This window comes from Hyperolius riggenbachi, chromosome 2 (genome assembly GCF_040937935.1).
Source record: "Hyperolius riggenbachi isolate aHypRig1 chromosome 2, aHypRig1.pri, whole genome shotgun sequence".
In the NCBI taxonomy this organism is placed as follows: domain Eukaryota; kingdom Metazoa; phylum Chordata; class Amphibia; order Anura; family Hyperoliidae; genus Hyperolius; species Hyperolius riggenbachi.
The window spans coordinates 479,150,894-479,173,221 of NC_090647.1; the positions used below are offsets into that span (position 1 = coordinate 479,150,894).

General features: G+C 42.7%; 1 protein-coding gene across 1 annotated transcript in view; it reads right to left on the minus strand.

Annotated features, from left to right (window-relative positions):
- Window positions 1-22,328, minus strand: part of SCARF1 (scavenger receptor class F member 1) — a 62,172-nt gene that overhangs the window by 13,285 nt on the left and 26,559 nt on the right. Inside the window, exons 4-8 of the mRNA XM_068265998.1 lie at window positions 20,906-21,431; window positions 19,060-19,278; window positions 12,651-12,779; window positions 9,535-9,638; window positions 7,986-8,100 (exon numbers count right to left, since the gene is read on the minus strand). Of these exons, the coding sequence (XP_068122099.1) occupies window positions 7,986-8,100; window positions 9,535-9,638; window positions 12,651-12,779; window positions 19,060-19,278; window positions 20,906-21,431 (1,093 nt within the window). The remainder of the gene's footprint in view (window positions 1-7,985; window positions 8,101-9,534; window positions 9,639-12,650; window positions 12,780-19,059; window positions 19,279-20,905; window positions 21,432-22,328) is intronic.

Here is a 22,328-nt window from a genome sequence, read left to right on the forward strand (position 1 = left end):
AGGGCCCAATTGTTACTTGAACCGGCCCTGATAAGAGCTTCCTGGTCAGCACACTGTTTAACTATAATATCACCCACTTGAGCCATAGGGAAACATAGACATTACCTGGCACATGCAGTTATAACTGACAGCTGCTGATATCTAACTGACAGTAACTGGTATATTTCAGTTCTGACAAAATATTGTCAGAACTGGAAAGGATCGATGAAAGAAGAAAATGAGAGCTTCTGAGAGGAACTGACAGTGAGGTTAGTATGTAATATTCATTTGCAGCTACGTCATGTGTTTATTTTAATTATTTTACCCACTTCAGGTTTCCTTTAAGGTTAGGTTTACTAATGTTTAGCTCTAGTAGTATATCAGTATCTATTACTAATATTTTACTATAGATATACATTTTACCGATTGTAAATTTACCAATATTCTACTACCGGCAGGACAGCCAGGCAACTGGTATTGTTTCAAAGGAAATAAGTATGGCAGCCTCCATATCACTCTCAGGCCCAGTGCACACCAAAAACCTCTAGCAGATCTGCAAAACGCTAGAGGTTTTCGAAGCAGATTTCAGAGCGATGCTAGGCATGTTTAGATATGTTTTCTAAACATGCCTAGCTTTTTTGGAGCGTTTTTGTGAAAACCGCTCTGATCTAGCGTTTTTCAGAGCTGTTTTCCACTTTCCTATACTTTAACATTGAGGCAGAAATGCCTCAGAAATCTAAAATATGCTGCAGCCCCTGAGTTTGTGTTTGTGGAAAAAACGAGCAGCTCTGGTGTGCACCATCCCATTCACTTTCATTAGTCAAGCGGTTTTGCCCCTGCAAGCGTTTTAAAAAACACTTCACAACCGCTCTGGTGTGTACCAGCCCCCACTTCAGTCCTTTAACTTTTGCAGCACTGACTAAACGTTAAGTCTGTTGCAATCAGCATCATTTCAAGTAATTTTATAATCTTAAGTAAGTGAATTATGATACCCACTGCATTGGGGTAATCCAGGGGAAGAATGACTGCCTTCTCCCAGTTTATCTGGAAACCACAGTATCTACAATATTCCAGAATATCATCCAAGATGGCTATCAGGGAGGACCTGAGTGTGCCAAGTAAAGGTGCAGGTCATCACCATAAAGTAACACCCTCTCTACCCTAGAGCATAATTTTAACCCCACTACCTGTTCGCTGGACTGGAGAAGCATTTGCCAGAGGTTAAACAGCCACAGAATATAAAGTTGGGGATCCCTGCCATGTTCCCTTAGTAAGAGGAAAGGAAGGAGATACATTAAAGTGAACCGAGCACCTTTTTAGCACTCAGGACATTTCTATAGCACATGAAAAATGCATGCCAACAATCTGTTTCATTATTAAAATAAACTTTCATTTACCTTTGTATTTTACAATCAAAGTAGCAGTATTAGCCTGTTTCAGCAGACCTGACCGTCCGCAGAGCTCTCAGGACGCTAATTCTTTTATTGAGCTAATTACCCATAAGTGAACAATAGCTTTTCTCTCAACAAAGGGGGTGGGTAATTAGGACTGTTTGACACACACTAGGTCTTTGAAGAAACAGTCCTTCTGGGTAATTAGCTCAATAAAAGAATTAGCGTCCTGAGAGCTTTGCGGACTGTCAGGTCTGCTGAAACAGGCTAAAAATACTACTTTGATTGCAAAATACAAAGGTAAATGAAAGTTTATTTTAATAATGAAACAGATTGTTGGCATGCATTTTTCATGTGCTATAGAGATGTCCTGAGTGCTAAAAAGGTGCTCGGTTCACTTTAAGTCCTGTCGTGACCCTGGACTTAAATGTGGTGTACAAGATCCAGAGCCACATAATGAAGGTGCTACCAATGCTCGATCACTGAAGGACCTGCCATAGTCCACTACATTGAAGGCCTTTTCTGCATCTAATGAGATTACCACCCGAGAACCCATCATAATTCCTCTTAATGCATGCATAAAAAAACCCTGACAGAAGTGGAGCTTTAGTTGTAGTGTACCGTTAGTTCCTATATCATAGTGGACATTATCCTCCTTGTTTCCTGTCCTGACTCCTGTATGAAGCAGAAGATTAAAGTTTTTACCTTATACTTGTACAGCCTCTTGCTGATCCCACCACCTGGCCCTTTATGTGCTTCCATACAGCCATGTCCTACCCCCAGATGACCAACAATAGTGTGCAAGGGCTGTGATACAACTATATGTCAGTCTGAATTACAATTCATGTAGAGATTTGGGGGATTTGGTAGTAGGTGGCCTGTTGGCTTTAGACAAAATTAGGACATATGGGTTTTTTTCTAGTAAGTTTTCTCCTAGGAGATCATTTTTCATCTTCAGGTCAAAACAACATTTTAGCAATTGAAAAAAGTACCACAATGCAGGGGAAAAAGTACTATAAAATGATCCTGAGTATTTTCTTGCTTGCTGGTGGCTTATAATGCATTTTATTGGTAAGGTGTGAATATATCACCTAGGAGAAAACTTGAGAAGAAGTGTATTGCTTATGGACCATAATGTTAAAGCCACAGCTTGAGCCAACACCTCCAAATCAAAAGTAAAACTATTCCCCTGAAATACATTTAGGGTACAGAGTTTTCTCTCCAGGGTTTTGGATTTTCATTTGGCCCCCCACTTTCTCCTCATCCGGACCCCTGTGTCTCCTTTATGGTCTGCAGGACATGTGTGTCAACAGGAGGCCAAACAAGAGATTTTCAGCTGCTGAGCCCAGAATGAGTTGGATGTATTAAGGGATGATGATATTGACTGTAATAGTATTCAATTTTGTTTTCAGTAAAAAATAAATAAATAAGGAGAACTAGGAGAAGATGTAATTTAGTAAACAGATACATTTGTAGAATCACCACTAGGTGGCAGAGTGGGAATATATATAAATATCACCTCCGGAGACTAACAACCACCATATACCACAATTTTTGAACAGCAATGTGAAGTAATAATGTAATGTGTTTGATCTCCAGTAAATAGATCGCTTCATGTGTGAGTTTTAAGTGTTATCTGCTGCTGAATAAAAACTTTGTGGCTTTCCTTTTCACATGGTTTCTTCTTTCCTTAGTTTCCCTGAATTGTTCCCTTTGCTTTAGAAAGTCCTCATTCTGGTTACACAATTTTAAATCAGGATGATACCATTTATTGGCTAACTAAAAAGAATAAGAATAAGCAAGCTTTCGGCCTTGCAGCCTTCGTCGGGCTTAAATCCTGTTTGCTTGCAGGCTGATAGTACAGACAGCTTTATACATGCAAAATCAAAAGGGAAGCATATGAATGGACACAGGCACACTATTAACGATACCAAATCTGAACTCCCAGTTGCTACACACTTTTGTTCCAATGGACACAGCATGTATGATCTTCGTGTCACTGCCCTGAAGGGTGGCTTCAAAACGTCAAATGATCGATTAATAGCAGAAACAAAATGTATAAATTGGTTCAAAGCTGTGGACAAGGGCTTGAATAAGGACAAAAACTTTTTTATATTGGTATGAGGCTGACGATAATTAAACTCTTTCTCAGCCTATATAGCTGAACTTGTGAACTCAGAATTTACGATACTTCTGTGTCAGTCCAACTCCCAGGTCTGTGAGCATGGTATAAACAAGGATTCTTATCTCAGCTAGTAGTAGCAGTAGGGTATTGTACTGTGTAAACTTCTTGCTTTTATCTCAGCTAACAACCTCTCACCCCATTTAGATGTACTGTTTCACTTAAGGCATCTTAATGACATGTATTTACGCTTGAAAAAAAAAATCTATGTTTTCCCTTTTGATGTTGCATGTATAAAGCTGTCTGTACTATCAGCCTGCAAGCAAACAGGATTTAAGCCCGACGAAGGCTGCAAGGCCGAAAGCTTGCTTATTCTTATTCTTTTTAGTTAGCCAATAAATGGTATCATTCTGATTTAAAACTTCTTGCTTTTACTAATGGCTAACACGGTACAATACCCTACTGCTACTGGTTACACAGTGTGAGACAGTGGCCTCGCACACCGTATAACCAAACTCCTCCTCTTCCACTGCTTTTCAAAATGCCAGACATAATTGGGTTGATTAACGATAACAAGTAGCATGCCTTATCAGAGTTAACCTGCCTTATCAGAGTATCTTGACGAGCACTACGAACGTATGCCTGCTAATTGGCATTGACGAGAGCTCCACTCGACCTGACCCAGCCCCGGACTGACCCACCGAATTGCCGATGATCCAATCGGTGGGCCCCAGAGCTGGCACAGCGCAGAAAGGGGGGAAATTGGGCACACAGAGCGGCGGGGAGGGGGGAAGCTTCCCCCCTCCCTCACCTAGGGGCCCCCCCTTCCGCGCTCCCCCTTCCGCACTCCCCCTCCCTCCAAAATGTCAGCCAGCGGCAGCGAGCGGGGAATAGCTTTACCGGCATAAAGACATCAGTCTTCAGAGGAGATCCATCGCTCTGCGTGCCGCTGGCTGGTCTCCGTCTCTCCTGCAATGCACTGACCAATCATGCTCTTACAGGAAGTACTGCAAGAGCGTGATTGGTCAGTGCATTGCAGGAGAGACGGAGACCAGCCAGCGGCACGCAGAGCGATGGATCTCCTCTGATGACTGATGTCTTCATGCCGGTAAGCTTATTCTCCGCTCGCTGCCGCTGGCTGACATTTTGGAGGGAGGGGGAGTGCAGAAGGGGGAGTGCGGAAGGGGGGGCCCCTAGGTGAGGAAGGGGGGGCAAGCTTCCCCCCTCCCCGCCGCTCTGTGTGCTCACTGCCCCCCTTCCTGCGCTGTGGGACACCTGTGACCTGCGGCCTGCCTACCTAAACTGGGGGGGGGGGGGGCTCCAGGTGAGGGAGGGGGGGGAAGCTTCCCCCCTCCCCGCCGCTTTGTGTGCCCACTGCCCCCCCTACCAAGCTGGGGGGGATATTAGACCTACCTAAACTGGGGGGGGGTGCTCCAGGTGAGGGAGGGGGGAGCTCCAGGTGAGGGAGGGGGGGGGAAGCTTCCCCCCCCCCACCTGCCACTCTGTGCCCACTGCACCCCTTTCCAGCATGGGGGCCCCCACTAACAGGGGACCTGACTTTGTGGGGATATCTGCCGCCAATTTGATTGCATTTTGTGGGGATATCTGCCGCCAATCTGTTTGCATTCTGTGGGGATATCTACCGCCAATTTGATTGCATTTTGTGGGGATATCTGCCGCCAATCTATTTGCATTCTGTGGGGATATCTGCCGCCAATTTGATTGCATTTTGTGGGGATATCTGCCGCCAATCTGTTTGCATTCTGTGGGGATATCTGCCGCCAAATTGATTGCATTTTGTGGGGATATCTGCCGCCAATCTATTTGCATTCTGTGGGGATATCTGCCGCCAATTTGATTGCATTTTGTGGGGATATCTGCCGCCAATCTGTTTGCATTCTGTGGGGATATCTGCCGCCAATTTGATTGCATTTTGTGGGGATATCTGCCGCCAATCTATTTGCATTCTGTGGGGATATCTGCTGCCAATTTGATTGCATTTTGTGGGGATATCTGCCACCAATCTATTTGCATTCTGTGGGGATATCTGCCGCCAATTTGATTGCATTTTGTGGGGATATCTGCCGCCAATCTGTTTGCATTCTGTGGGGATATCTGCCGCCAATTTGATTGCATTTTGTGGGGATATCTGCCGCCAATCTGTTTGTATTTTGTGGGGATATCTGCCGCCAATCTGATTGCATTTTGACGGAAAATCTGCTGCCATTTGACTATTTGATGAATTATCATGAGGCATGTAACTACTTGATGATTTTATCTAAAATGTATCTGGTCGGACCTAATCTCTGTGAATACAACCGCTACTTATTTTGTGTGTTTTTTTTTTTTTTAAAGTCTGCCCATGACCCATCATGACCACGCCCATGTTCCAGTGCGTGGCGACACTCATTAATTTTTGCTGTGGCGCGCTGCGCGCGCCGCATGTGGACATGCCCCTATTGGACACTGTCCTCAGAAGTGTTTATAATCTATTCCCTACCATAAAATCATGCAAAATTTCTAGAGTACATGTATATGTGAGCCCAAAATGGGATGGGGCGGGGGGAGGGGGGGGATGGGGGAGGGGGGGGGCGGGCCCCAGGCTGAAACTTCCTCGGTGGGCCCTTAGTGTCCCAGTCCAATCCTGCCCTGACCTGAGCCCCTGCGGGTTCAATCACTTTAAAGGACATTATCCCCTCACTTTGATTGGCTCAGTAGGCTGCCTGTCAAGTTTCCTGTTAAGTGGCAAATCAATGTGCGGGGATAATGTCCTTTAAAGTAATTGGACCCACAGGGGCTCAGGGCAGGACGAGTGGAGCTCTCATAATTGCCAATTAGCAGGCATAAGTGCATAGAGCTCGTTATGCTACTCTGATAAGGCATGTTAACTCTGAAAAGGCCTATTAACTCTGATAAGGCATGCTAACTCTGATAAGGCATGTTAAATCTGATAAGGCATGTTATTTGTTATAGTAAATCAACCCCATAGATTGCTGAAATTTGAAAAAAAAAGACACAAGGTGGCCACTAACGATCCAATCTTTACCAAATCTATGTAATATAAGGGTAAATTGGGTGAATATATAATATACTCTCCCAATTTACCTTTATATTACATAGATTTCAATATACCGTATATTGAATGAATAATTTAGTCAGTTCGCTTATATTACACAGAAATGGTTAGATTGAATGAAAAAGATCGGATCATTAGTGGCCGCCATTAGTAAAGCAAGTTTAGCTCAAGAGCTTCCCTGTTGGTCAGTGGAGGTTTCCATCACGCTAAGGACTGTTAGGAGGGGTCAAGCATTGGAAGAGGTGGACTCAAGGTCAACTTTTAGAAGAGCAGTTGATATGTTCATATTGCTTCAGCAAACAAGGGGCCACATTCACAAAAGTTCATTAAAGTTTACCGTTACTTACACTGACAAGCTTGCACTCATTGCATTAGCACGGCCCCTGTTACCTAGGTAAGAATTGTTGGAGAAGAGCATGTTACGCAAGTAGCGTAACTTGTGTAGCGTGCATTACTCAAGCAATGTAACATGGGTTACGCTAATCACGCAACATGTGCTACCGTGTCAGTTCAAGTAATGGTAAAATTGCTGTGTGCTCCCTGCACATGGCAATTTACTGAAATTTTAGGAATATGGCCCGATGTATCATAATTAGAGATGAGCTTGTTGTGTTGGAGTCGGAGATCAGCATTCTGACCATCCCTAATGTGAACCAAAAGAGTATTCTGAAAAGAAGGTTTCACTGAAGACATTGATTAAGTATGGTTAGTCATATGCTGAGTATGGATTATGCAATCTGGTGGCAAGTGTATTTTCAAGAAATGGACAAAAATTTTTTTTCAGATTGACACCTGTTATCCCTAATACACTGGAGACCAGGGTTTGAATCTTGACTCTTCCTGTTCAGTTAGCCAGCATCTATTCAGTAAGGAGACATTGGGCAAGACTCCCTAATGCTACTGCCTATAGAGCACAACCTAGTTGCTGCAGCTCTAGCGCTTTAGAGTCCAGCAGGAAAAAAGTGCTATATTAATGTTCATTTCATATTCATGTCATTAGCAGAGAGGAAAAACAGATTTAAAATTGTTAGATTATTTACATCAATAAAGTACCATCATTATGAGTATGAATAACTGAAAACGGAATTACAAAAGGATTTGTTTTGCATGGATACATTAGTCAAAAGTGGCATTACATTTAAAAACATCTTATCAGAAGAACAACCAATCATAAATAAAGAATAAAAGTTCAATGATTCATTGATAACTACAGACAAAGCTGCAGAAGAAACTGTCTAGGGAAGTAATACCGAGTGACAGTGATATGCCAGCCCTGTCTAAAAAAAGAAAAAGAAAAAAACACGCTGTCTACATTTCATTTAATGAGTAAGATCTGCACTGAAAGTTTGTGAATACGTCTTCCGCTAGGATTTGTGCTTGGCGACAGAATTTGATTTTAATGCAGATTGCTATTCACCTGTGTTTACTGTCCAGTTGATTGTTCCCACAGCAACAGCAACAGCAGCAGAGGAGGAAGAGCAGGCATATGGGGACCAGAACTCCAGCAATTATAGCTCCTTTCTGGCTGGAGGCTACGGAGGAAAAGCATAAACCTTTACTAATGAATGCGTGTCACTTCAATGATTGTCACAATATGAGAGCAGGAATATATTGTCTTAAAAAAATAAATAACAGATTGAATTAAAACTAAATAAATGCAATAACATGCTGAAGTAAAGGAGAGTAGTCAAACCCTTAAAGCGATATCACACCCCACCTCTCTTTTCCTAACAGGACCAGGGACCATCAAGGTAGGCACCAATCCCCATAACCTAGATATATTAGTTACTAACTAGCAGAAAAATATCCTAATATGCAAATCTCCATTAACGGAGTAAAGAATAACATTTAGCTTATCACAGCCTCTAGCTGCTGGCTTATTAAAGCAGACCTCTGGTTTTAAAATAAAATCCACACTATTACTGCAGACAGCAGACATTATAACATAGTAGCAGGAAAAATAGTCTACAAAAATGACCACTGGTGCCATAAAATCTAGGGTTTGTTGGGTAGTCATGCCCCCTTTCTGAAAAACTGCCATGGCAGTTGCAAACACTGCTAAGAGATTGTGTCATCTGTGAGTGGGAGGAGCCTTATAGTGTGGCCTGAGGGGTACTTTGCTTCTACCTGTGCCTCTGAGCCGTTCTATCACAGAGAGGAGAGGTGAAGAGAAAAGCAGTGCAGTACAGCCACAGTATGCTGTATTCCAGAGCTGCCACAACGCTTCTGTGCTGCAATCAAAAAGTCAGCCGTTGCTGTATTGGGTAAAAAAGAGGGGAAAATGTACATATATGCACAATGCTCAGCGATCAGTTCTAAGCCAAACTGCCTTAGGTCATTGTGTCCGACTCGGCCTACTGTGCTTTACACTTCATTTTCCAGCTCGTGAAGGAGGAAGTATTCGAGAACTGGAACATAATGTGGTGCGCAGCGGGCAGAGGCGGCGACAAGGGTGAGTTAACATCCCCTGACGCTTTACGCATATGTAAGGATTCAGGCTTTGATTGGAAGAATGTAGAACAGGGTTCCGAATTCAAATATTCTGATCACGTCAACGTCGACACTAAATTGGATAAACTGTTACAACATTAAATAAAACAATAAATAAATAGATAAAGGGTCCAGTTCAGAGAGGTGGTTGTATTGGTGGTAGTTAAGCGGTTAAGCAACTGCCAGCTAATTGATAGGCAGCTGCTCACTTTGCTACTTTGACTTCTCCCAAGCCAGTGGAAATTTGCGCATTAGGAGAATTTTTTACTCATCACTGATAATAGATTAGTTGGTCTCCACAACACGCAACACTTAAACAAATATTTCCGGTCAATACTGACTGGATGGATACATAAATACTCATGAGATGCTTATTTAATAAAGAAATGCAAATCATAATGATAAAAGATGAGCCCACAAAATAATTATGATGAGCATAAAAGTTATACTGTATTCATAGCAGGAAGGGAACTTACTGAGCAGACACTTTCCATACATTGGGTCACAGGGGCCACCACCACAGTCACACGCGCTGGAACAGTTACCACCGAAAAAGCCATTCGGACATGTTTCATTACAGCTGTAACACGCAAGAAAGAAAACACTCATTAATAAATGTTTGGCAGGAATTTTTAGGTGACTTTTAATGCATAAAACAAGTAGAAGTTGATGGCAGTCTGCTAAAAATACAGATACTAAATAATATTGGAAGAGTTTAGTATTCATTTTTGACTTGCATATGAAAAAACACAGATGAGCTGACAACCAGGTTAGGAAAACTACATTCACCTTTTTACCTTTTTCTATCTTTGGTATATTTTCTTGGCATTCGTAATATTCTCAATATAATTAAATTAATACTTAATTAGATTTTTAATTCATTTAAATCCTCCTGGCCATTTTAGTATTTTCCATTTTCTGTGGTTGTCATGGGATATGGGGCGGGGTGGCCTTTGCTTATAGGCCTGCCTGCCACCATGCTGCGTGGAACTTGGTTTGCTGTGCTCTCCCTGACGACACCAAGGTATCCCCAGTGAAACTTGTCGGCTTCTATGCTGACAATTCTATACTGGATGAATTGTTAAATTCTGTGGCTGTGCCCTACTCCCGGTTACTTGCCTCACCTCCACGCATGGCAACACTGCGTGACAACCTATTGTTTTTCTACTACCTGGGAACTGTGCAAACTCCATATTGGACACTCATTGACTATCTTGACCGTCACACCCAACTGCCCATCACTACAGGCTGGAGAACACAAGTATCAGCCGATTGCAACCTTTCAACTCATACATTATTATGCTGCACATCTGATATCTGTGAACTGTGGGAGTGTACGAGATCCAGAAGCCGTGAATGCGACAATCGCATAGTGCTGCGTCAGATGACTTAAGAAAGTCAGCTGTATGTTCTCTCTGTACTATTGTCTAATCCTTATTACATATTTGTAAAGCAAACGGCTTTCCTGTGTATAAAGACTGCTTCTTCCACCAGCAGGTAGACTCTAAACATTTCTGAAATATTCATTTGTAATATTTGTAATATTTCATTGATTGAAAACTATAGTTTTTTTAATTCTATTTTTTTTTAATCTTCTAACTTAATAAAAAGATGGAAGTGCAGGTTTGGTCATGTCCTGCCTGGACTCCTGCAACGCCCTCCTTTCAGGACTTCCTGAGAATGAACTGACCCCTGCAATCTGTTATGAATGTTGCTGCCAGGCTTATCCACTCCATCGTTGCGCCTCTTCAGCTGCCCCACATCGAGACAGTCAACACATTTTTTTCAGTAGAAAAATACATATATTAACACAGATCTGTACATCAGTCCTGAAAGGGGGACAGAGGGATTTGGTTCCCAAAGAGGGACTACTGTCCCTCCAAAAGAGGGCCAGTTGGGAAGTATGCATTAGCAATGTCTAGATTTCCCTCCTGACTCCATGCAATAAACAGGCATGACTAGCAGAGCTGACATTTCCTGTTTATGACAGTTGGTAAGTAGTTCTATCATAAATATCTGCATAACTCATCAACGTTAAGTGTCAACAGGCTGGCAAATATGTAGTAAACAACAATGGCTTTCTGATCAGGAGAGCAGCAATTGCTGTGTTTCTACTCTCCCTTTCCCTCTCCTGTGCACCTCTAGTTCATATTTTCTCATCTCAGCGCAGCGCAACACACAGCGGAGGAGGTATATTACCTGTGCCACCACTGTATGGCGACTGCACTTGCTATGGGCCCGTTCACACCTAGGGCGTTTTTGCCCTTTTTTCAAGCGCCGACGATTTTGAAAATCGCCCTAAGAAGCTTGTGCAGTGATTCCCTATGAGAGTGTTCTGAGCGTTTTTTTTTCCGATCCGCTCAGCCTGTACCATTTTCTTTGTGATTTTGCTCAATAGAAGGTATAGGAAAATCGCAAAGCGCTTGAAAAAGCGATTTGTATAGTGATTTCCCCAGCGCTTTGATGAATAAATACATTGTATTTTTTCATTTCCGGGTCCAAGAGTTCACTTCCTGACTTGCGTCAGGAAATGAAAAAAAGCCGAATTGCTCTGCAAAAGCGATTAGAAAATCCTGCAGTGCCCACCTGAGCGCTGGGAGGGGGAAAAAAATCACCCACAACATCGCAAATCACTGGCGTCAGCGATTGCGATTTTAGATGTGAGCAAAGCCTAAATGACCCTGCTGGAGTCATCACAGTGGAGGGGAACACAGGCAGAGGGATCCCATCAACGCTTTAGGCCCAGGTCACATTGGCCTAAAACAAACAAACGGTTTTGCAGACCGTAACAGAACAGACAAAAACAGATCCAATTTTACCCATTAGACCCGTTCACATTGGTTTGTTCGAACGGGTCCGTTCTGCCACACGGGCCACAAGTTTGGGTCTGCAGTGATTTTTCCAGATCGCAGCATCCGGCGCATTGAGTGCAGGCTGATGGAGAGTCACGGCTGGAAAACTGAAACCTTTAAAGACTGATCCATTCCACAAATCAGTTTTTACATGGATCAGTCTTCCATCTGTGCCAGTGTGAACCAGGCTTTTCTGGGGAGCCCATGATTTGGAAGTTATACCGGATCCTTAAAGAGAATCTGAGGTGTGTTCTAAGAATCGAATAAGCATACAGAGGCTAGGTCTGCATATAATGCCCAGCCTCTGTTGCTATACCGTCTCCCCCAGTCTCCCCATGCGCTCTGCTGTGCCCCCATAAATCAATCGCTGTGCTGGCGACACGCAGCCGGCTGTGTACATCTGAAGTGTCAGTCTCTGCCGCTCCCCCGCCTCCGATATCGCCGCTCCCCACCTGCGTTGCTTCCCTCCAATCAGCGGGAAGGGATGCAGGCGGGGAACGGCGCTATGGAGGAGGCAGGGGAGCGGCAGAGACTGACACTTCAGATGTAAACAAACAGCTGACGACACGCTGCATGTCGCTTGGCACGGCGATTGATTTATGGGGGTACAGCAGAGCGCAGGGGAGAGACTGGGGGAGACGGTATAGCAACAGAGGCTGGGTATTATATGCAGACCCAGCCTCTGTATGCTAATTTGATTCTTAGAACCCACCTCGGGTTCTCTTTAATCTATTGCTTACCTCTGTCTCCAGTATCCTAAGTTGCAGACGCAGTCTCCTGTCACTGGGTCACATCTGCCATATATACACGATGGACATGTATGCTGACATTTCTCTCCATAATTCCTTGCTGAGCAGCTGGTTTCACATCTTTAAAAGAAAATTCAGCAGTTAACACCGGTGTCCAGCCTGTCAGGTATTCCAACCAATATAGTTATATTGCTGTCTACCAGGCAGCTAAGTGGGTAGTGCTTCTGCCTTGCAACAATGAGGTTCATTTCTTCAGGCAACATCTACATGGAATTTGAATACCTGACTGGTGCTCCACATTCATCAAAGAGAGTATACACCTATAGACAGCTATACATGTTTACAGCAATATTATGTCCTATGGGGCATCATAGAGCCATAGCTACAGAACATGGAATTGCATGGAGGACTAGAATAGCAATACAGAGGAATCACTAATATCCAATAGCGTAGTATGGATACAGAGGCGCCAAAAGGATAAAAGCTTCTAAAAAATTTCAAACATGAGGAGGCAGTGGTGGACTTACCTCCTCCAAGCAAAAACAAAAATTGCCAATGTGTTTGTCAAATAGAACAAGTTTATTTACATACTTCGGGGGACAATGCAATGCGTTTCACAGGTTTCATCCCACTTCATCAGACAATAACAACGGAGTAATAGCATATGTGGTAAGTAGAAGAACCAGGCACCTCCTGTCTGGCTCTTCTACTGACCACATATGCTATTACTAGGTTATTATTACCTGATGAAACGGGATTGCATTGTCCCCCGGTGTATGTAAATAAACTTGTTCTATTTGACAAACACATTGGCAATTTTTGGGTCTGCTTGGAGGAGGTAAGTCCACCACTGCCTTTTACCCTGTTGGAGCCTCTGTATCCATACTACGCTATAATAAGTCCACCCCTGGAGGAAGGGTGTTACCCCTTTTTTTCTCATCTACGGAAAACGACTTCTTAATCCTGAGTGGGGTCAGGACTAATCTCCCCACCTGCCTATACAGTGGTTGCCTTTGAGGTAACCCTGCTTTGTGAGTATAGCTTATTATGCTATCATACTTCATTTCAACTACCAGTACATACTACACTATATTTGGATCTTGTTGTCCCTACTCTGTGCACTAATATCCAATATTTAATCATTTATCAATATTGTAACACCATTTGGCAATGTATTTCTAAAATAATGCCTAGGGAATATAATTTACAAGATGTCAGACTGCTGCTTATCAATATGTTATGTCCAGGGCCGGATTTACCATAAGGCACTATAGGCTCGCGTCTACAGGTGCTTGATGATGGAGGGGCGGTTCACTCCCCTCCCCTAGCGCCTCCCTCCTTCCCTATGCAGAGTCCTGAGTAGAGCATAAATGAGAGTTTAGTCACCTGGCTCTCTGCATTTCACTGACAAGAGCTCCCTTCAGTCAGGGCACCTGTAGCTACCTATGACTGCTAAGGGAGAAGTCACAGCTGGGTCAGCCAGCTCACTTGCACTGCAGTTCTGCGGGGTTTGTAGGTTTCTGGAAAGTAAAGTTTAGGGTGCCAGGACATCTGTGCCTATAGGCTCCTGCGATGTAAATCCGGCCCTGGTTATGTCTCAATATCATGTTTGCTTTAGCTGACAAACAATATTCAGTGTTGCTGGATGCCATCATACCACACATTCTGTACTCGTGTTGTTAGATGTTCTAATTGTACTCAGTGGGGTCGCAATAAGGGATGCAGAGGTTGTGACTCACCAGGGCCCCTGGACCAGAGAGGCCCATTAGGGACTCTCTTCATTCATCTTATTAGCTATTCATTGGTGCTATGCTCGTAATAAACATCTCTATATGTGCACTTCCCTTGGTGGGTTTTGGAGCTTCGTATCAATAGTGTTTTGGGCCCCATGTAAAATTCACCATGGGGCCCCAAGCTCTTCAGTTACGCCACTGTATAAGCTATGTATGTATTTATGGTCCACAGTATTGTACTCTGTACAGTGAAAATGATGATGCTTTATAAATAAAAATGGATAAGAATAATAAAATGTCACCTAACAGCAGCTAAAGAAAAGAAAATATTGGGATGTATAAAAAATAAAATAAAAACATGAACGCTTATATGCTGTTGCCCCTGCTTATATGGATAGTGAGGCCACATCTGGGGTATAGGATACAATTTTGGGCACCACATTACAGGAAGAACACTGGAGATCTAGAACGGTAACAGGAATGAACTACACTATACCGCTTTATAAAAAAAGAAACCAGATACTTACCTGAGGAGAGGGAAGGCTCTGTCCCAATGAGGCTTCCCTCTCCTCTGCAGGTGCCCCCGGTGATGCCCTGGCTCCCCTGTTCAAATCCCCGCTGCGGGGACTTCTGAAGTCTTCGGGAGCCGAGTCCTCCCCAAGACAGGCGGCTCCATACTGCGCATACTGAGCTCCCTTCAGTCAGGGCACCTGTAGCTACCTATGACTGCTAAGGGAGAAGTCACAGCTGGGTCAGCCAGCTCACTTGCACTGCAGTTCTGCGGGGTTTGTAGGTTTCTGGAAAGTAAAGTTTAGGGTGCCAGGACATCTGTGCCTATAGGCTCCTGCGATGTAAATCCGGCCCTGGTTATGTCTCAATATCATGTTTGCTTTAGCTGACAAACAATATTCAGTGTTGCTGGATGCCATCATACCACACATTCTGTACTCGTGTTGTTAGATGTTCTAATTGTACTCAGTGGGGTCGCAATAAGGGATGCAGAGGTTGTGACTCACCAGGGCCCCTGGACCAGAGAGGCCCATTAGGGACTCTCTTCATTCATCTTATTAGCTATTCATTGGTGCTATGCTCGTAATAAACATCTCTATATGTGCACTTCCCTTGGTGGGTTTTGGAGCTTCGTATCAATAGTGTTTTGGGCCCCATGTAAAATTCACCATGGGGCCCCAAGCTCTTCAGTTACGCCACTGTATAAGCTATGTATGTATTTATGGTCCACAGTATTGTACTCTGTACAGTGAAAATGATGATGCTTTATAAATAAAAATGGATAAGAATAATAAAATGTCACCTAACAGCAGCTAAAGAAAAGAAAATATTGGGATGTATAAAAAATAAAATAAAAACATGAACGCTTATATGCTGTTGCCCCTGCTTATATGGATAGTGAGGCCACATCTGGGGTATAGGATACAATTTTGGGCACCACATTACAGGAAGAACACTGGAGATCTAGAACGGTAACAGGAATGAACTACACTATACCGCTTTATAAAAAAAGAAACCAGATACTTACCTGAGGAGAGGGAAGGCTCTGTCCCAATGAGGCTTCCCTCTCCTCTGCAGGTGCCCCCGGTGATGCCCTGGCTCCCCTGTTCAAATCCCCGCTGCGGGGACTTCTGAAGTCTTCGGGAGCCGAGTCCTCCCCAAGACAGGCGGCTCCATACTGCGCATGCGCGATTGCACAATAGAGGGAGTACTCGGGCTCCCGGAGACTTTCCGAAGTCACCTTCACCGGCGGAAGGAGCAGTATTTGACCAATTTAATCAGGCAGAGGAGAGGGAAGGCTCATTAGGACCCAGAGCCTTCCCTCTCCTTAGGTAAGTATTTGGTTTCTTTTTTTTATACAGAAGTTCCCAATGACTTTAAAATAATTTTTTTTAGCTCTTTTCAACTTAAAAAGTTCTGAAAAGTAGGTGAAAAAATACGATCAAAATTATTTTGAGTATTTTCTTGCTTGCTGGGGGCTTAGAAGGCATTTTATTGACATGATTAAAATATCACCTAGGGGAAAACGCAGAAGAAAAAGTTAACTGCATATGGAAACTAGTTATGGTAAATTCTATGCGCACTAAAACAGGGCTTGGTTGCCTCAGTTACTCCGAAGGACATCCACAGCTATAATTACTAGGTATAGGCTGGTGACACCTTGTTCAGGGAGAACATATTTACCTTTCTTTTTTGTAGATTGAGGAAAAGAAAGGGTCAGGAGGTTGATGCACAGGTGTCTTTTTTATCATCCTAGAAAGCTATGTAACTTTGTAAGCTTAAAGGACCACTATCGTTATAAATGCATGCATATGTATCTAAGATTTGCATGTGTTCCAGGATACCATGTACTGTAAATTACTTTTTTTCTATGTTGCTTAAAGGACCACTGTCACGAAAATCATAACATTTAAAATATATATAAACCTATACATTTAATTATTATTATTATTATTATTATTATTATTATTATTATTATTATTATTATTTATAAAGCGCCAACATATTAAGTGGCGCTGTACAATGTAAGAAGACAAACAAGGGATACATAATGATACAGACAATGATATACATCAAATATGACCACTGATACAAAATACAGAACTGCTGATTACAATAGCAAATTTAACATGATGACTAAAAAGTATAAATGTCTAACAGAGTGCAAGCAATTAAATTAATACCATTCCAAGACACAAAAGGGTGAAAGCCCTGCCCTTGCGAGCTTACAATCTAAAGTAATGGGGTGGAAACAAGAGGTGGGGGAAGTATACAGTATATGTACAGGCAGTGCGTAATTAGGTTATTTAGTGGGTGCATGGCCTAAGCTAGAGAATATGCTTGTCGGAAAAGGTGGGTTTTGAGGGAGCGTTTAAAGATTTAAAAGGTGGGAGCATGGTGGATGTGCTGTGGAAGGGCATTCCAGAGGAGGGGTGAGGCACGTGAGAAGTCTTGTACACATGAATGTGAGGAGGTAATTGTGGAAGAGGATAAAAGAAGATTGTGTGCAGATCTGAGATTGCGGTTGGGTTGGTATCTAGTGAGGAGATGTACAGGGGAGAGAGATTGTGGAGAGCTTTGTAGGTTAGGGTTAAGGGTTTGAAATGAATCCTCTGGTTAATTTGTAGCCAGTGAAGAGCTTGACAGAGAGGAGCAGCAGAGGAAGAGCGAGAGGAGAGATGAATGAGTCGAGCAGCAGAGTTCAGTACAGAATTGAGTGGTGTTAGTCGGTTAGTTGGAAGTCCACCAAGCAATATATTGCAATAGTCCAATCGAGGTATAATAAGCGCATGTACTAACATTTTGGTTGTGTCATTAGAGAGAAAAGGTTGGATATGTGCTGTTTTTGAGTTGGAGATGACAGGAGCTGGTCGGGGAGTTAATGTGAGGAATAAATGAGAGAGAAGTACCCCTAAGTACCCCTAAGCACCGTGCTTTGGGAACTGAAGTTAAAGACCTGTTGTTAACATTTATTGTAATTTTAGGCAAAGAGGTGGACAGGGATGGTGGAAAGACTATTAGTTCAATTTTATTCATATTAAGTTTTAAGAAGCGAGAGGACATGAAAGAGGATATAGCGGACAGGCAGTCGGGAACCCGTGTGAGGTGGGAGTTAAGGTCTGGATCTGAGAGGTACAGTTGTGTATCATCTGCATATAGGTGGTATTGAAAACCAAATGAGTTGATTAAGTTACCAAGACCATGCATGTAGATGGAAAAGAGGAGGGGACCGAGGACAGAGCCTTGAGGTACCCCTACAGACAGAGGATGTGAAGAGGAGGCCTGATCTGAATAAGAAACAGTGAAAGACCTTCCAGAGAGGTAGGAAGATATCCAGGAGAGAGCATAATAAGAAGTATGTTTCTTCCAGAGTAAAATGAGCTAAAAATCACTTTGTTCCTGTCACATAATGTAAGTCGTAGAAATCTGACAGAGCTGACAGATTTTGGACTAGCCCATCTCCTCATGGGGAGTTCTCAGGGTTTTTCTTCATTTTTTAAAGCACATAGGGAATGGCAGTTGCTCCGTCCAACTTCCACAAAAGTGTACGGTGAGCGGGGAGGCTGGCCAGCATCTTTGTATGAATCTTTTTCAGGAAGTGTTTTTATAAAGAATAAAGGCCATGCTGAGAATCCCCCATGAAGAGATGGACTAGCCCAAAACCTGTCGGTAATGTCAGATTTCTACTACCTATTGTAAGTGAAAGCAACATAGGAGAGAAGTAATCTATGGCTCATTTCACTCAGGAAGAAACTTACTTCTTGTTTGTATGTGTTTACGTGCATTTTAAATTTAAAGATTTTTTTGCGACAGTGGTCCTTTAAGAATTTCTTTTTAATTTGGAATAGCTGATAAGATTTAATATCTTATCTGAGAAATAGTGTTTACATGTGTTGGAGAACCTTTTCTGATGGCTACAGGTTCTTCAGAGAAAAGCTGCAGTTAAGGTCCGTATACAACCTCTCCCTCCTGATCTTTAGCATCAGATAAAATCTCCAGGCCACTGTCCTCAGGACTCTATAAATATAATTGTATTTTACTTCTATTTAAAATAATGTCAATACATAGATATGTTGCATCGATTCTGAAAAACAAGTTCCAAACTCCTCCTTCTGCCACTGTCCTGTATACAGTATGTATTTAATGTATAGACATACCGGGCCCCCATCTTGCCGGCGTCACAGTTCTGACACGTCCCCGTTCTTATGTTGCACGCTTCATTTCTGCGGCACTTTGGACATCTCTGTGAGCAGTTCTCTCCATAGTAGCCTGATGAGCAGGGCACATCGCACCTTGTGCCATTCCAGCCAGGGTCACATGACACGCAGGAGCCATCCTTCCTGGAACACATCTGTCCATCTTTACATCTGCCACAGCTAGTTATATGAAAGGAGAAACCAGGATGACCACATGCAGCTGTTTTCCAGTAAAATAATCCTCTCCACTGTGTGCCAAATAACTACTTTTTAGATGACTATTACAGTTCTTTGCTCTGTTGTATGGAAATAAATATGTGTTGCGCAGACATTTGTAGGATATATCCAGTTTTTAAAACTTTACTGTTACTTACACTAACTACACAGCAGGCATTGTGTAATCGGCGCAACCCGTGTTACCTAGGTAACACCTGCATTACTAGGGTAACACTACGCAATCCATGTAAGTACAGCAATGGTAAAATTGCCATTACAAGTTTGCCGAGCGGCTGTGAATATGGCCCATGGTTTATGCTTTTCCTTATTTGTTGCCTAATGCATGGAGATACTGGGCTTGATTCACTAAGACAAATAGCATGCCTCAAAGAGGAAATCCAATACCTTATCAGAGTAGCATAGTGAGTGCTACGAACTTATGCCTGCTAATTGGCAATGACAAGAGTTCCACTCGTCCTGCCCTGAGCCCCTGCGGGTTCGTAGCGCTCGCTATGCTAATCTGATAAGGCGTGACATCTTTGATAATGCATGTTAACTTTGATAAGGCATGCTATTTGTATTAGTGAATCAAGCCCACTCTGTGCATTAGTGTCTACAAAAAACCTTATGCAGCTCTACAAGATAAAAAGGTACCGTATTTCAGTATGTCATCATCAAAAAGGGGGGGGGGGGTACAAACTTCTGCTACCACTTTCTTCACCTATCAACCCCCTGGACTCCACAGTAGTAGCAGAGCAGGATCATCCACAAGGCAACCAAGGGAGGTACCTGGCACTTAGTGGGTGTTGGGGGTCCAATTACCACTTTGACCGACCCCTTTCCAATCTCAGATTAACAAAAGGCTCATAAGGGGAGGGGGCAAAAATGACTAACTTGCCCAAGGCCTTATTTAATTTTATCCCATTTCTGAGTAGTAGATATAACCACTGCTGCGTCTTTATATCTGTGCAGTTGTCCTGATCCAAACCCATCATATCCATGAAGATGTGATTATCTGATAGGATATTTATTATGTATCCCATGTTTGTTCCTTACTTTGTACATCGCCAAAGAATATGTTGGAGCTTTATAAATCAATAGTACTTATTATAATATTTGAGCATTTATAGTGCTATCAGAATTCCATCCTCTCATAAAACTGTATATTGACTTTAGGACTAAATGTAGCAACACACCATATAATGTTCTACTTTTCTTTTCAATTCAAGATTTACAATCAATTTTTCTGATTGATTTTAACATTTGAAAACCTGACCAATGTACCACACATGTGCGTTCATTTTTTTCCTCAATTATGAAAAAAATTACTGAAAACTCTAAAAAAAATTGCTTGCATCTCTACATTACAAAATTGTAAATCTACCACACACAATACATTCTTGCAAAAAATAGATCAGATATTTCCACCACTCTCGATCGAGAAAAATCAAATAAAATGGAAAATGTTATCAGAATCTTTACTCAAAAAACCTTCATTCTTTCTGTAGAAACTATAGTTTTTTATTGAATTGCTGTAAAATTGGATCATGTTGTTGTATCCGGTGTGGCCACCTTTACATTCATGACTCACCTTTTTTGACATTTGGGGCCGTAATATCCAGGAGAACAAGGCTCTGCACATCTCTTTCCATGGTAGCCGCTGTAGCAGTCGCATTCCCCATTGATTGGGCTGCACTTCCCATGCACACAGTCACACTGATGTTCACACTTAGGCCCATACCAGCCTTCTCGGCATTTGCAGGTACCTTTGCTTTGCAGGCAAGGTGATTTGTTGCAGTTACATTTGATGCCACACCGCAGGCCCCACCAGCCGCTGTTGCACATACACTGTCCATTAGTCTGGTTGCAGAGGGAGGTTTCCAGGTTACACTGACATGATTTGTTACAATGCTGGGACCACCAGCCTGGCTCACAATGACATAATCCTGTGTGGGGGTCACAAGTACCATGTGAGCCGCACTGACAATGATGCTGGCAGTTAGGACCCCAGTGACTAGGAAAGCAGGTGCACTGTCCAGTTTTTCCATCACATTTCCCATTAGGATAGCAGGAACATCTCTGTTTGCAGTCTGAACTCCAGTACTGGTCAGGACACGCTTAGAAAAAAAACAATTGATATTTAATTACTTTTGGATTGATGACAGTAACCAAATAAAACATAACAAAAATCTCCACTGTTGCTAGACAATAAGCAGTATAACACAATACTTAAATGACAACTAAAGTGAGAGGGATATGGAGTCTGCTATGTTTATTTCTTTTTAAACCATACCAGTTGCCTGGCAGCCCTGCTGATCTCTTTGGCTGCATTAGTGTATGAATCACCCACCTGAAACAGGCATGTGGCTAATCTTGTCAGATTTTTGTCAGAAATACCTGATCTTCAAGCTTGTTGAGGGTTCTGGCACGTTTACTGCCTGAGGGAAGATGCTGTTCCTGTGCCTAGAGGTTTTTGCTGGTTTATGCCTGAAGGCATAAGTTGGAAGATGGAGTGAGCAGGGTACCTCTCACCAGTCGGTCAGAGGAAATCTTGGTCACTTTCTTTCTGCATAAGATCCTGCAGGGAAGGTAAGCTACAGCCAATTATTTTTTCCGTATGATATATGAAGATCCAGTGAATAATTCAGAAACTTCCTGTATACGGTTGTCAGCATTTCTTGATGGTTTTTTTTTTTGGTTCTACACCATCTCTTCCTTGCTTGATGAAAACTTTAGAAGATGAATTGGGTTAGGCATAAGCCACCAGTGAGGACCGTAGTGCTAACCACAAATACATCAATTGTGTATCAATCTAGACCAGGCATGGGCAAACTTGGCCCTCCAGCTGTTAAGGAACTACAAGTCCCACAACGCATTTGCCTTTATGAGTCATGACTGTGACTGTAAAACTCCTGCAATGCATTGTGACTTGTAGTTGCTTAACAGCTGGAGGGCCAAGTTTGCCCATGCCTGATCTAGACTCTACTAGGTTTTCTTTCTATTTGGTAATATTG